This window comes from Accipiter gentilis, unplaced genomic scaffold, assembly GCF_929443795.1.
Source record: "Accipiter gentilis unplaced genomic scaffold, bAccGen1.1, whole genome shotgun sequence".
Classification (NCBI taxonomy): domain Eukaryota; kingdom Metazoa; phylum Chordata; class Aves; order Accipitriformes; family Accipitridae; genus Astur; species Astur gentilis.
The window spans coordinates 527,941-544,342 of NW_026061070.1; the positions used below are offsets into that span (position 1 = coordinate 527,941).

The 16,402-nt window shown below is 47.2% G+C and overlaps 2 protein-coding genes across 17 annotated transcripts in view; both read right to left on the reverse strand.

Annotated features, from left to right (window-relative positions):
• Positions 1 to 16,402, reverse strand: part of LOC126037370 (electroneutral sodium bicarbonate exchanger 1-like) — a 265,741-nt gene that overhangs the window by 107,078 nt on the left and 142,261 nt on the right. The window lies entirely within an intron of this gene.
• LOC126037369 (electroneutral sodium bicarbonate exchanger 1-like) overlaps positions 924 to 16,402 on the reverse strand; it is a 230,242-nt gene continuing 214,763 nt past the window's right edge. Inside the window, exons 8-11 of the mRNA XM_049797673.1 lie at positions 2,652 to 2,789; positions 2,073 to 2,173; positions 1,448 to 1,552; positions 924 to 1,177 (exon numbers count right to left, since the gene is read on the reverse strand). Coding sequence (XP_049653630.1) covers positions 1,465 to 1,552; positions 2,073 to 2,173; positions 2,652 to 2,789 — 327 coding nt within the window. The 3' untranslated portion in view covers positions 924 to 1,177; positions 1,448 to 1,464. The remainder of the gene's footprint in view (positions 1,178 to 1,447; positions 1,553 to 2,072; positions 2,174 to 2,651; positions 2,790 to 16,402) is intronic.

A 16,402-nucleotide genomic window follows, 5' to 3' on the forward strand; every position in this document is an offset into this window, starting at 1 on the left:
TGCGAAGATGTTTCTGACTTCATGCCTATTAGCAATTGTTCAACTTTTTGGCGCCTCCTGGGGTAGGATGTTCCCTTCTTCTCAGTCTTTTAGTTCTTCTCCAGGGGAACAGTTGTTAGCAAGGCATGCGTTGATCATACAAAGGGGATCTTGTTTCACAAGAGCTTTGTGGCCTTTTTTGTGTGGCTTAAGTACATAATTTCTTAAGTACATCATTTCCCCCTGTGGTGGGTTGACCCTGGCTGGATGCCAGGTGCCCACCAAAGCTGTTCTATCACTCCCCCTCCTCAGCTGGACAGGGGAGAGAAAATATAACAAAGAGCTTGTGGGTCGAGATAAGGACAGGAGAGATCACTCACCAATTACCGTCACTGGCAAAAGAGACTCCGCTTGGGGAAAATTAACTCAATTTATTACAAGTCAACCAGAGCAGGGTAATGAGAAATACAACCAAATCTCAGAGCACCTTCCCTCCACCCCTCCCTTCTTCCTGGGCACAAATTCACTCCCGGATTCCCTACCACCCCCCAGTGGCACAGGGGGACGGGGAATGGGGTTTATGGTCAGTTCATCACACGTTATTGTGATACTTGCCAAACCAACCAAGAAAGGTAAAACTGGAGCGCAGGGAGCAAATGCTTTTCTTTCACCTTAGACCAACGGCTCGGAGGCTCTCTATGCTGACCTGCCGCAGAGGGTATCCCTCTTGTATCAGTAAGAGATGTAGGAGCGAATTAAAGCCAGGACCCCAAACCAGACCAAAAACCCGGTCGTGATCAAGAAGAAAGTGGAGAATGCATCAAATACAACAGAAAATTATTTTGGACATTCCCAGTTTACATTTGAAAAAAAGAGAAAAAAAAAGAGGAGGAATTAGGTATTAAAAGAGCAGCACTGAATGATAAAGCTGTAGCATTCCCTCTACCACTACAAACCCACACCCCCACACGCACGTACGCACACAGACTTAACACCACCAAACTCCCCGTGACTGTGACGTTCCCCTCAGCTTGCTGGTCTAGAGATACTGAATGCCTGAAGCACACCAAGGATAACTGAAAACATCTGCATGGCTTTAATGGGAATCCTCCAACTGAAACAAAGCGCTTTCTCCCTCTGTCTGCGTTGGCACATCCCCGAGTCACGCTCTCACTCCTCTCCTTCAAAGTCAAGATTCCTAAACGGGAAAAGCGGGAGTGGGGAAAGGCGAAGGGAAGAGAAAAAGAGGGAGAGCATCATCAGTGGAAGACCTGCCAGCTGCTGCTGATTCAGCCCTGTTTGGGGGACCACCCCAGCAGAGAGGAGCTGGTTTGCATGCCACGGTCCTCCCTGCCTGTTCCCAGGGACAGGCCGTTTGCTCAGCCTTGCCGGCCAAAGCGTGGGAAAAGCGTAGGTGTGCGCCGTCGCTTGCAGAGGAGCACGGTCACGTTCACGTGCAATCCTTTACCTTTTTCCTCCCTGGATTCAAAGGGTTTCTGTCTTCAAAGTGAGAGCCTTCCATATGGTCGTTTGTGACATTTCATCCAGGATAACAATCTCAGAAGGATCACTCCTGCAATAAATATTTTACATAGCAATCCGTGATTATGGGAACTGATGCCACCAAGGGCATTAGCATCAGCAAGAGGAACAGCGGAGCCCCGAGAATCAAAGCTCCGCATAAGTGTGGGAGGTTTTGCTGGATGAGGAGTTTTGGGAGGCAAGCCGGGGAGCTGCAGAGCAACAGCTCTGTGCAAAGGCTCTTGCTGGGGCTTAGCCCCGGTCCGGGTTCCTAAGCCACTGCTGGTACAGATCACGCCTGCAACTCCTCATGTGTAAGTATGAGGATCTCCAGCTACCGTAAAGGCACTGATGAGGCAAGGTTTGGGGGTCAAACATGAGTGCTGCAGCCACTCTGCTTGGGGTCAGAGCCCTGCAATTGCCTCCTGCAGCCTTGCCCCCGAATTCGATTTTCCCACCAAGCTGCCTGCTGGTTTCTGTGGGATGCCCCACAAAGAGGCAAGTGGAGAAAACTCTGCCAAACACCTTCAAGCTAATCTTGCCGGGGTTCCTGGCGCTTGGTGGGGCTTTACCCGTCACTGCTTTGCTTTGGGATATCCACGTCACTGGTCTTCCCCACGTTCAGCTGAACTGAACTTGCAGCAGCAGCAGCTTCCATGGCCCTCCTGGACTCCTGATGTAAAAAAGGGACAAATCACGTTCTCTGTCTTTGATCAAAGTGGAGATAAGCTGAATGCCCAGCACAAACTTAGCAGTCTGCCCTCCGCTTCTGCCCCTTGGCAGCTATAGGTATTAGTGCAGCAGGGGAGAAACCGTTCACTCCAAAGATTTCGGGGCAGGGGGATTGTGTGTTCAAAACACGATTATGAGCAAGTCTTGCCAGCAGCAGCAGCCGCAGCAGCATCTAATAATAATCATCATAATGATAATGACCTTTGTGAAAAACGACTCGTTTTAAAAATTACACCTGTATTCAAACGTTCAGCTCACTGCTACTTGAGGAAACAAAGGTTACAAAAGTTACAGGCTATTGGGATCTATTTCAATTGAGTGCTGATCTTCCCCCAACGTTTCCAGACAAGCTGTAAGAGAAACAGGCAATCTCACAGACACACGGAGATGTCCAGCCCCGAGGACACAGCAAGCCTTACCTCTTCTTCTTCTCCGGCTTCATTTCTGGCATCGTCCAACTTCTTCTTCCTTTCTGGCATAAGGTCATCCAGAGAGCTGAGCTCTCGCTTTGAGAAGCAGAAATCCATCGCTTTCCGGACAAAGACGAGAGCCAAAACCTTCACGAATAAGAGGGAAGATGCGGTGAGCTCAGAGACGATGCCACCTCTCACTCCAACGCTGCAAACACCCCGCTGCCGAGTGGCGGCAGCTCTTACCATCATGGGAAAGATGATGGCGGCACGGGACACCTTGATGGTCCAGAGCAGGACGAGGCAGGTCAGCTGGATCGCCGTGAAGAAATGCACCTTTCGCAAGGGCACGTGCCTCAGGTAGATGAAATCCGGCTGGTGTTTCGCCAGCATCCAAAACAGCTTCAAGCGATCAAAGAACTGCGAAATAAAAGGGAAAGGTTGCCACCTTGGGACTGCGGCAAGTTGCTGGCCCTCTCGAGACGTGGAGGCACTTTGCAGCATCTCGCTTGCCGTCAGAAATCCTGGATCCCACTGCATTCCTCCTGGGAGCAGCACCCATTTTCCCTTCGCTCCATCTAGCAACCGGCTTGCCCCTGAGAGCTGCCCACCAAACGGCAACTATTCCAATGCCATTCCATTATTAGCATTTCTCGGCCCACTGAATCCCCCCGCGAGGATTTCCACCAGTGGTAGAAACTGCCTTCCCTTTGCACCAAATTCCCCCGCTTTCACGTAACCAAACACTGACCTGCCCTAAACCCTGCAACAGAGAGCGCTGAACTTGCCTGGTCCTCCCAGCCCTATCTACCTCCTGTGCCTCCACCAATCTTTTTCTTACACAAAAGAGTTTCATTGCTTGCTCTGCGAGAAGTTTTTCCCATGCCACTGCTTTTTTCCCTGCTGCTACGGAGACAAAATACCAGGGAGCCGACATGCTGCACGCTGTAAAAGAGTCCATACCTGAATTCCTCTGAGCAACGACACACCCATGTAGAGAAAGACGCCATAAAGTACAGGCATTGGTATAAACTGTGGGGGGGGGGGAACAAAAAGAAAAAGAAAGAATGCAATCGTTTCTTTTTCTGTATTGCATTTTCAGTATTACCACCCTCTTCTACAGGCACTGCCTAAAATTGCTTGAAGCTTTCCAGCTTCCATTCAGGCTTAGAGATAGGTCAGATATTAACCATTTTTTTGCCATTTTGTGCGCACGAGTGAGCTAAGGCTCTGCTTTAGGCTGAACTTGGGAGTTACCTCTCATCAGAATAACCCTATTTTCCAGAAAGGTTGGAGGAAAATAGGTGATTTCACCCGTGCTACCCTATGCCGCATCCTCTGGCGGTAGAAGAAACACTTCTGCCTATTCTTGGGGCAACAGGCAAAGGCCACAGGCCTCCTCCTAGCCTAGAGACGAGATTACTTTGTGGGAGGAACGTGCAAGGAAGCCCACAGGGATGACCTCAGTGTGTTTAGCTCCTGGGAACATTTAGCTCCGGGGCATTTGGGGAGCAAATTGCAGCCACTAAAGGGCTGCCTGTTTGAAAGACAGCAGATGTGCTGGTCTGAATATGCTCAACTGTAACCCATAAACATGGGTGGGCCTGAAAGACACCCAAAAATTCAAGCAGTTGCGTTGCTCGCTCACCTCGAGCACACCAAACAGGGGCCTGAAGGGCTGCAAAGCCTAACTGAGGCTGATTCCCACCGTGGGTCAAGCCCCAAGGGTTGGGACCACCTCCTCCTCCTCCGCTCCACAACTAACTACTCAGGCCTGCAGAGAGGGGAGTGTTTTTCTGTAACCTCCAACAAGCTCGCGGTTGTTGGGTGGTTTGCATTTTCCTCTCACCTTTAACACAGAAGCGAGGAAGACGGAGCAGCCCATGAGCACAAAGATCAGCAAGCCAGTGACTCTCTGCTCTCGTATCCCCAGCAACTTGGGTTGTTCTCCTGGAGCTGAGCAGTCAGACTCTACTTTGAGGCTATTCACGTGGGTGATGGACAGGACGGTCGCAGCCACAAACCAGGGCAGCCCCATCACAGAGCACACCCCGAGCATCACGGCCACCACAAAAAGGTCCAGGTGGTACCCGCATCCTTTCTGCAGGCAGGAAAACAAGAAACAGAGCATCCCATAGCACAAGAGCAAGGATAACGTCGCAAGTCAGACTCAAACCCTGCTCGAGCACAAGTCAATTTCTTCAGAATTCAAAACAAGAAATGGAAACAAGCAAGGGTGTATGCAGACTTTGCACAAGCACCTGGCATGAAAATCTGGCAGGAGTTCAGAAACAATGGATATGCAGAGCTTGTGCGATACATACTTCTCCAAAAAAAAAACCAACCCACAACCCAAAAGCACCAAATCATTTTTTTCACTCACAAAGAAAATTCTGCCACTTGCGAGGAAGGTGTGACTCTGAGTTATCCCTGGCAGCGCATCAAAACAATTCATTCCCCACACCTGCTGCTGCTGCCATTTTAAAACAAAAACGCACTTCTCTATTGCTCCAAGATTAATTTGCTCCTCCAAAAGGTTGCTCATCTATACTGCCCTGTCACTTGCTCCCTGCTTCATCGTTAATCCAGGAGAGCATCCTGCCACGCAGCCTGACCTTGTCCCAAACCAATGCCTTCAGAAAGCATCGGGAATAAGAGCTTCCCCCCAGACCTGCAGCCCAGAAGGGGCTGGGGTCATCTCTCGCAGGCCCTTACCTTCAGCTTGTGCTCCTTCCTGTTCACAATAACGGCACTGATCTGATGGTCCATGAATATCAAGATGGTGCAGAGCAGAGCTGGGACGAGCGCAGCCAACACCGTCCACCAAGGGTTGGGTCATATGGGGTTGATGAACCACCCGCGGTCGTCTCTGGTAGGCTGCAACAAAGCCCACACATCAGCATTGTCTCCCAGCCCAGGCACTCCACTGGCTTTCATTTTCCCCTCCCTCCTTGCGTCAGAGCACCTCCCAGCCCTGGCTTCATGTCCCCCTCTCCCGGGGGCTTCAGCAGTGCCAGTCTCCTCCTTGCAAGCAGCTCTAGATACTTCCCCTGTAGGTATCTAGTTTTGGGGCCATCTTCTCGTTTCCAGGAGGAAGCAAGGCACTTGGAGGTGGAAGAGGAGATGGTCACACCACCAGCATCTCCTCCAGACTCAGCCCTGCCCTGCCCCGGCATCACCTTGTGGCACCCCCACGTGCCAAAACACCCCGTTACCTTGAACGCATGGGGGACCTGGAGCTTCGGCAATGGGATCCCAACCACAAAGTCAAGGAGCACCATGATGACGATGGTGAGGAAAACAGCAAAGTCGCTCACTGTGGACCGTACCTGGGGCGAGAAACCAGAGGTGAGAGGGGCATGGCAAACAGGGCCGTAACGTGAGATGCAAGAGTTGCAGACATCCACAACATTAAGGCTGCTTAACCAAATCCCACCACCCCTCTGAGCACATGCAGCCTGATCCCTTGCTTAGATACTGCTGCTGTGTTTGTCCCTGTGAGATCTGGGGTCAGACAATAAAAAAAAGCTTAACTAGGCCAACAAGGGTTGGTTTAAGTCAAAATCTAAAGATAATAATAATAATATTAAAAATAAGAAAACACATGTCTGCCACTACAGCTACACTCACAGCTACAATGGCAACAAGGCACTGAGGCATCCTTTAGTCCTCAAAAGGAAGCTTCTCATTCGAATCTACTTTCCACTCGAGCACATAATGCGCAGAAGGTAGGGGAAAAAAAACAAACCGAAAACCCCAACCCCCAAAACTTTGGGAAACCTGACTTCCTACTACCTGAGGAGAAGAAAAAAAATAAAAAAAAAATCAAACCCCAAAAATCTTCAATCTGGGGCAGGTCACGAGGCAGGTGGGAAACGCTACGATGATTTTGCACTCATGGAAATGAGTGTGGGACATCCAAGCTCTTGGAGAGCTTGGCCTGCAAGGCCAACATTTCCCAGCTTGACCAAGGCAGGGCAAATACTGCTTAGTGCTCCAGGAAAGCCATTTTGGGAAACGAGTGCGGAGATGGACACTGGCCACCTCCTTCTACTTACTCTGGTTGGAAAGTAGAGGCTGGTTTTAAACGTCTTCAAGAAGCTTGACAGGGCAAAGGTGGCGAAGAAGAGGATGCAGCACCAGAAGAATACATCAGGGGTGTAGGGGCCGTCGCGTCCACAGGCAGGTCCTTGAAACTCCCCACGCAAATACTGACATTCCTGGAGAAACAGAGCGTCAGGACACAAAGGCAGTGCACGTGCGGCAGGGAAACCTCGCATAGCTAGGGGGTTTTGAGGATCTTGGTCCAAGATCCACGACCCTGTAACTGCTCCTGCCAATGGAGATTTATATTTAATGAGCAGCAGCAGCTGAACAAGTGACACATCGAACTACACAGCGGAGAAATGAGATGTGAGGAGACACCATACGCTAGTAACACATTACAAGAAACACTCATCCAGGTGACACTCTCCCATCAGTTGCTTGCATTCATAGCACTGTGTTTCCTTAACTGCATCTGGCTTCAGTCCTCACATCTTCCCGCAAAAAACAACATGCCAGGCTCTCCCAACCCTGTGAAGAAAACCTCATCAGCTTTCCTAACTAAAAAGTAATTCTTTTAAAAATTATTTTTAAACCTGAAAAGGACTAGGATTCACAGGACTAGCGTCATTACATTCACTTCACAGTCCTCCTCAAAATGGGAGAACAAAAGATAATTGACATGACAAACGCCACAGTTACAGACGTTCCTTCCTGGGGGTGCAGTTCGCACACCTAGGAGCTCATGCATGCACGAATGGGTGACGCCAGGCAGCAGCCTCCTTACGTGCCTCTGACCTCAGGAAGAAACAGGTAACATGAATACTTTTACTCCATTTGCATCCTGAGGACCAGAGATGAAGCCCAAGATTTGCCTAGATGACACAGTCAGTTCCTTTAAGGGATGAAATTGTTCGTTTGAGTTTGGCTTCAAGGACTCCCACAGCTGGCGATTAACTAAGAGGTATGCTACAGCGAGGAGCCCGACACACAGACTGCAGGACAACTCATCACGCCAGGCCTCTGAGCTTGCAGTTCTCCGCAGGGCCCGGTGCTGCCTGAGCAGGTGGATGGACTTCCCAGTTCCAGAAATACAAGCTCGTGAATCAAACCCTCCTCAAGCACGCAGGCAAAACTGGCTGCGCTTTAGCGAAGCAAACAACGAGGCTTCCTTTGTTTGGGTGCCTCCTGTCTGACGATGCTCTGGGCTACTTTCTCTTCCTGGCAGCAACAGGAATAAGTTGCTCTCATACCTACCAGCTTCTGACAGAGAAAGAGGATGATCTCGTTCTTGCCTGCTAGGACCAGGGGTGGCAATAACGCAGTCTGCCGAGACTGGAAGGGGATGCCTTGGAGGCGGAAACACGCGGGTGTTCATTACTCCTGGGCACTCGGAATCACGGGAGGAGATGATGCCGAAGGGCCTGATCCGATTCACAAACTGACGCACCTTAGGACTGAAAAGGCTTCTCCTTCCACTAACTTACTTTTCTCTGCAACAACAGCCTCAGGAGAGTAACTTCTCCGTAACCCTTTACACTACAGCAACTACAATACTTAATCCTAATGTACCTTACAAGAAAACTACTGCGGTCTTCTCTACTAGAGGGCCAACGCTGCTGCGCTTTACATTTTATTAACCTTTTGAAACAACGCACTAGCTTTCCTTGCAATCGCATTACGTGGGCTTCCTGGGACTTTATATATGCACGTTCGTTTTCTCTGGCTAAATCAGATTTGGAACGCAGGGGTGGCCATCTGAAAACACTGCAAAACATTCTTTTTACATACATCAGTTCTCTGGTGAAGGCAACAACTGAGGAGGATCTTCAGCTAATGTAAAACTGCGAAGCTCAGAGGAGTCGTACTCCAGCTAAAGATCTGCGCACTACTAGGCAGGAATGTCAAATTAAGCAATGCCCAACAGATACAAGTCATTGGACCTTTTCTTTTACAAGTAGGAAAGAAAGGGTACACAGAAAGATAGTGGTCTGTAGAAAATGCATGTAAATCATCAAGATTTCCAAGGATTACTCGAATCGCTTCCTGGAGAGGCCAAAACAAGAAAGGAAGGAAGAATATTAACAAGATAGCCACAATCCCACTGCCAAGTACAGTTTTCAGGCTTGGGAAAAAAAAATAACATTACAGTTTGCAGGAGTCATGGAAGAGCAGGTTCCAGATATTTTGCTTTTCCTCCTCCCCTTCTTCCCCCTGCTCCCTCCCATCACCTTAGAGCACGCTGCCCTAACAGATTCACAGAAACTGAAGTGAACGAATATCTTAACCCTGAATTAACATAGAAGCAATACTATGGAGAGTGGAGGTGTGCTTTTAAATTTAACAAGTTCTACATTTAAGAAGCCTCCTCCTTGCCAGCACAACACATGCAGTATTGACCTGTTTCAAAAATAAACATATTCCCCTTTTTCGGAATATTGACCCAATTCAGTTACAAAGGAACTGTAATTCAGCCCCAACAAACTCCTGCTTTATAAACGGGAAACTTTTTCTAGGAATACCTTTTGTTGGGAAGTGGCTTGCTGAAAAAGGACATGGGCCTGTGGAAAAGTTCACACAGAGCAGAATTCTGTGTGAAAGAATGTCAGTTTGAGCAACAAGACTAGGCCTTGGCTGAAAATAGCTGGCTTTACTGATATTGGGAGAAAAACAACAGCTGGTCTCGCTGTTATCAGGAGAAAGACAGGGACGGTATGACCTTGGCATAACTTCACAAGTAACTTTTGAAGAAGTTCTCATGAGAAAGTTACTGAACACGCGTAGCTGCCAACCACAAGTGGGTGTGTTTTAGTAATGAATAAACATTAGCAATGTACCAATCATATTAGGACTAGTAGGCATAATTATCGCAAACTGTATAAATATGAGCTATCCGTGCAAATAAAGTTGAATCACTTCTATCACTCATATTGGGTCGACTTATGTGCATTCCTCCGCCGCTCCAACAAATGGCGCCCGAACGGGGACCGAAGAAAGGGGAATTGGAGCGACGGACACTGAGAAGCACCGGTAGCAGCGACCGGGGGGCAAAAGATTAACCGAACGCTGATCGTCTTGGTTGGTGTGTTAACTCTCGTGCCTGGACCATCCAAAAGGGGTTCGCCGTCAGTGAGGGCTACTGGAAAAAGGCTGCAAAGACTTTTTAACCGAGGTGCCTTAATCAAGGTATCAAGAAGCTGGCCGGCAATGGATCAAGAGGTAGCCCTAAAATTATTACAGTGCTTTTTAGAAAAGCGGGGAGTAAACTGCATTAAGCAAATTTCGGGGTTGGTCGCGTTAAGGGATGCTTTAAGAATCCGGATTTATTATTTAAGGAGAGTGAATGGCGTAGATTAGGAGACGTATTATGGGATATGGTAACTGATGATGATAAATCAGCTAAAAAACTAATGAAGCAAGGACAGAAACCTTTCAATTAGTGTGGGTACAGCTTTTGAGCTTAGTACCTGGAATGCTATTGGAACCTCCCTATGGGATGAAATTAGTGACGGGTCTAAAGAAGTTAAAGATCTTGTAACTTTATGGAAATTGATTAAGACAACTCTGTAAGAAATGAAAGCAGATCGTAAAGCGTCTGCGTCTGCTTTTGCTGCTCTCTCTCTCCAACCGCAAGCGAAAGGGAAAAGCGGGGAGAAAAACATAATGCAGCGAGAGAGACTTTTTGGAGCTTGTTCGCCTACTCTCGTGCCCTTGACTTCTGCTCCACTCCCTGGGACTGCCGATATTAATCAGCCATCCGACAGTTCCCAAGCCTCCCTAACCGTACGATTAAAGGAAACCCTACAGAATCAGGGAGTGAGTAAAAATCTGCCTACGAAAAACCAGCCCTCAGATACCACCGTTCAACATGAACAAATTATACCTAGCATACACCCTGATTCAAATAATGCAAACAAGGACTTGGCTACTCTAATAATAGAACAAAAAGAGACAATGTTAGAATTGTTAAAGGAAATGGGGAAAAGAGACGGGGAAACCAACCGCACCCATGACAGACGCGGAGCCGCCTGTAATAGCCGCTGCAGAAGAAAGGCAGAGACATTGGAGGGGTGTAATAACAGATGCCATTATAGAAGGGACTATGCTCTAAGCATTCCCAGTTATTGCATCAAATGGACAGAAAAAATGGGAGGTGTTTGACTGGAAGGTCATTGAGAAATTAAGGAATGCTGTGAGTCAGTACGGAATCAAATCTGCGTTAACTCACCAAATACTGCAATTCATTTTTTCTGCTGATACGCTGATACCTCGAGATATTAAACAGCTAGCACAGTTGATTTTGACACCCGCCCGAATGTTAGTGTTTTTCTGGCAGTGGGAGAAGCTCTGTGATAGGGAACAAGCAACATCACGACAACAAACAGATCCCCTATGGGGAGTAACCATGCAGATGCCGATGGGTGCTGGACCCTTCGCATCAGGGAACGCTCAGTTACAATGTGTCACTGAGGTTCATCATCTATCACAGATCTTGGCGTATCAAGCTTTTCTTACCGTACCAGACAATATGTACAGCCATGCTTTTACCCAGGTGAAACAGGAGAATACAATTTATGACCACCCTGACATGAACGAGGGCATGAAAGAAAACATGTTCAAAATACTCGCTTTTGAAAATGCTACTGAAAAGACACGCAAAGCATTGTGTAATTTGCCGAAAAATGCAGACATCGTTGATATGATAGAATACACGGATCGATCAGTGGACTCACAGAAAGTAGCCTATGCTGCCACAGCTCTCCAAGGAGCTACAAAGAAACACAAGGCCAGTAAGACGCCCTTGGTCAAGTGTTCTAACTGTGGCAAACGTGGACACATTAGGAGCAAATGTACAGGTACTGTTAACACTAAGTGCTGCAACAAGTGTAAGAAAGATAACCATACCACCAAGAATACAGGAAGAAGGGAAACTTTACACCGACTGCGAAGGCCCCTCGCGCGGCGACACGAATGCAAGGGGCTTGAGCTGCCAGCCCTCAGGCAGCCTCGCAACCACCAGATCCGCCACCGCAGGAAGCTCCAGAGTGGATGTGGAAACCGCAGTCAACATAAAGGGACCATTGGGGTTTGGACTTAGTGCATTTTTAATGGGGCAATCTTCAACAGCTCTAGAAGGAATTCTGGTGCTCCCAGGGCTTATTGATGCAGATTATTGTGGGACTGTGAAAATTATGATTCATGTTTTAATCCCTCCTGTTTCTATTCCTAAAGGTACCAGAATAGCACAATTAGTTCCATTCAGGTCGTGTGTTCCGAACCCAGGTGAAGTACAACGTGGAGATGGTGGATTCGGCTCCCCAGGGAAACCGCAGGTATACTTTGCCATGGACACAACAAGAGGTAAACCAGAAAAGGTAGTGCAATTGGAAGGGCCCGATGGAGTTGTTGTCAAGAAACCGATGACAATCAATACAGGTGCTGATGTTATGATTATTTCACAATGCATTTGGCCTCCATCATGGCCATCGATCAATCCAAACTTTGGTATTGCAGGGATAGGGGGCACACAAGCCACCTTAGTAAGTCAGCTACCAATTACATTTGTGTTCCCCGATGGTGAACACATTACGACGTGTCCGTATGTCATGACTACCCCAACTGAATTGTTTGGCCTCGTAGGCCATGATTTATTGAGCCAAATGAAGGCAATGTTAGTGACGCATCCTTTTTAGGAGCGGTCACTGAGGGGTAGCCGATTCTGAAAATTAACTGGAAAACAGATGAACCTGTTTGGATTGATCAGTAGCTGCTAAATTCTGAAAGGCTACTAAAAATACAAGGGTTAGTTGAGGACCAGTTGAGAGCGGGACAAGTTGTTCCTTCTACTAGTCCATGGAATACATCAATATTTACCATTCCCAAGAAAAGTGGGAAGCGGAGACTGTTACATGATCTCAGAGCTGTGAATGTGGTGATGCACAGTATGGGAGCCCTGCAGCCAGGTTTGCCATCTCCAGTTATGCTTCCAGAAGAATGGGATTTGTTAATTATAAATCTAAAAGATTGCACCCAGATGGCGCTGAACGGTTCGCCTTTTCGGTACCATCGATTAACAAGGCAGAACCCTATAAGAGATACCATTGGGTCGTGTTACCGCAATGAATGCGCAATTCCCCCACGATGCGTCAGGTGTATGTGGCCTGGGCATCAGAGCCTGTAAGAAAGCAGTTACCTCAGTAACTTGCCACAGGATGAGATTTTAACTCAATTGCAGGACATCTTAAGCCATCGCGGAGTAATAATCACTCCTGAAAAGGTGCAAAAGGCAGCACCTTGGAAGTATTTGGGGTGGCACATAAATGCTAGCAAATGTTAAACCTCAGAAGGTTCAAATAACATGAGAAATTTCAATGTTACATGATGTCCAGAAGCTTGTGGGAGATATCCAGTGGGTGCGGAATCTTTGCGGTATCACTAATGGCAATATGACCCCTCTGGTAGAACTCTTGGGTATGAGAACACTGTGCAGATGAGAAACGGGAAATGACAGAGCTGACCAATTGGTTGCAGCGCCACGGGAGCCTCCTCCAGGGAATCGTTTTCAACAAAGCACGGCAATCGCATGCGTTCTTGCACCAACCCGCTAGGATGTTAGCAAAGCAATTTGACTTACCACTTACTGATGCCCAAGGTATCGTTAAAGCATGCCCCGATTGTCAAAAGGAAGGGCTCGGCTTGGGCTGTGGGGTTAACCGACGAGGTCTTTTGCCATTGCAGTTGTGGCAAATGGATTTCACCCATGTCATGTGGTTTGGTGCAAAGCGTTCTGTGCATGTGTGTATTGATACCTATCCTGCTGCCATGTGGGCCACGGCACGAACTGGAGAAAAGGCCTTACATATTGAATGACATCTTCACGCTTCTTTTGCAGTACTGGGTGTGCCTCAAGAAATTAAGATGGACAACGGCCCAGCCTATGGTTCTACACGATTTGCTCGATTTTGTAATTTGTGGGGAATTCACCACGGTACCGGTATTCCACATCTTCCCACAGGACAGGCTATTGTCGAATGGGCCAACCAAACCCTAAAAGAACATGCTGCAAAAACAAAAGGGGGGAACCCAGGGCTTACTCCCAGAGGAACGATTGGCCAAAGCCTTATTTGTGCTAAATTATCTTAGATTGACAGGTGATCACAAAGACCCACCAATGGTAGTGCATCATGTTCTTTTACAGGCAGAAAGGACGCAACAAAGTACAGGAATCATGGTAATGTATAAGGACCCAGAATCCAGGAAATGGTGCAGATCAGCAGAAGTAAAACTTACTGGGAGATCCTGGCTAAGTGGGACAAGCCATGGCTTCGCACTGATGCTGGACCCGGAATTGTTCCAATGGCGACTGGCACGGCACCGGCGGGTGCTGGAGCCACTGATCTGACAGATTCTAACTAATAGAGTATTACTAGTGGACACGGAGTCCTTCAGAGAGGTTTTCAGAACAGCGTGCCTTATTGTATATAGAACCTGCTTTAGGTAAAAAGTGTGTAAAGCATAATTTGATTAAACATAGTGTGATTACGGGAAGACAGTGTGGGGTAAAAGTTAGTTAAAGCCAAAATTAGGGGTAAGGTCTATTTCCATTAATAACCTGGGAACGAGGTTGATTGTGTTTCCACAGATACAGGCCCACGATGGACTCCTGTTCGATTTGCATGACCATCATCATCTGGAGCATCATAGATGATGTGGCAATATGAATACTACCTCAGCCAAAAACTAATGTATAGGTCACCTTGGCTAACATAACAGGTCAAGATTCTCTGTGCGTCGCAACTGTATCGTAAAGCCCATGAACCAATAGACAAGATGGCTATGACTCGTGCAGCGCGCCTGGCCAGCGAGCGCATGCGTCATAGATTGCAACCGAGGCGGACTTTTGGCACCCGCTGGCCACGTGTGCTAAAACCCGTTCCTCTGCAAATGTATAAATACTGGGATTTTCCAAAGAGCATCGGGCTGGTGTACAGTGAGGCCATCGTTGCCTCTGTGGGGACGCCCACGGAAAGCTGGCACCTACCGATTGCTGGGCTGAGTTCGTGGAGCAAGATGGCACAAGAATGTATAGATGGTTCATTTTCCTCATGGTCTGGGTCATTAGGGGTAATGGGTTGGCTCAAAGAATTATGGGCATTATTGTAGTTACTGTGATTTTAGCTATTGTAATAGTTTTACCTTGTTCAGCTTATTAAGGAAAATGGCATCCCAAGTTATTAAGCAAGCCTGGATTGCTCAAAAACAAAAAGAGGGAGAAAGATTTAAACGGAGACCTACAGTGGATTCAACCTTGTTGTGGTATTACAAATACAGACTTACAGCCGCTGCTGGATTTATTGTGGGGCAGCGGTACCTTAACTTCTACAAGACAACTAAGTGCACCGGGATGGCAAGCCTTGGCAGCAATTGGACAAAAAAAAAAAAAAAAAACAAAAAAAAAACAAAAAAAACCACAACAAAAAAACCCCATCACATCATCCATGTCTGGCAGATACGTTCCTGATTTACCCATAAATTTGAAACCTTATGCTGAGATTGATATGGAACACACTGACTGTAGTAAGCAGCATGACAGTGACACCGGTGATTGATCCACATCGGTTAACACCATGGGACAGTAAGAATGTTTGGGTGCCACTAGCTAAAGCTATTAATCAAACCTCTTTTTGTGTGCTTATGTATTTTATTAGGTATAATGTTGTTTTTACTGTGTTTAATTAATTGTGTTCACAGATCTTTGCAAAGGGCAATACAGCAGGTGTTAAAATTTTACCTCAATCTATATACAAACAAATAGATTGGCTGAAGAAACATACACAAAGATCCAGCAAGAAACTAGTTGGTTTGATGGAATGTTACAATCAATATTCGGCGGGATAACACTATGGGTAATGTCATTGATTAAGGAAGCCTTATGATGGTTGGGTATATTGATATTAATCTGTGTAATAGTTAGAATTCCGTATGGGTGCATGATAAAAGGAGTCTCAAAGCTGACACACCAAGCTCTACTCGCACAAAAAGAAAAAGGGGGAATTGTTGGAAATTGGCTTCATGAGAAAGGACATGGGTCTATAGAAAAGCTGTGCGAGCAGAGTTCTGTGTGAAAGAATGTCAGTTTGAGCAGCAAGACTAGGCCTTGGCCGAAAATAGCTGGCTTTGCTGATATCAGGAGAAAAACAGGGACAGTGTGACCTTGGCATAACTTCATAAGTAACTTTTGAAGAAGTTCCCATGAGAAAGCTACGGAACATGCATAGCTGCAAATCACAAGTGGGTGTGTTTTAGTAATGAATAAACATTAGCAATTTGCCATTGTTGTCCAGGCCCATTGCCTTTTCCAGTCTGGCCCATTTCCAGCTTGGGGGTGCTCTTAGGATTAGTCTGGAGGCAAAGATCACACTGTTGTGCGATCACACTGCCTCACCGTGGCGTATAAATTCCTAGCCACAATTTCTCCTATCAGATGATTATACAGGGCTTCTGTTCCCCAATGTCTTTTCCTATGTTCCTCCCCTATCAAATGCCATAATAAGCAAGAGGGAACGATTAGCTTTCCCTGTGGGGTATGAGCCCACCCCTCTTCATTATATGACCCTTCTAAACCTGTAATGAGCTTCTGATCTTCCTTAGTGTATTCTGGCTTACCTTCTAGGGAAATCCACCTATCAGGAATTAAGGCCCCTTCTGTTTTTACC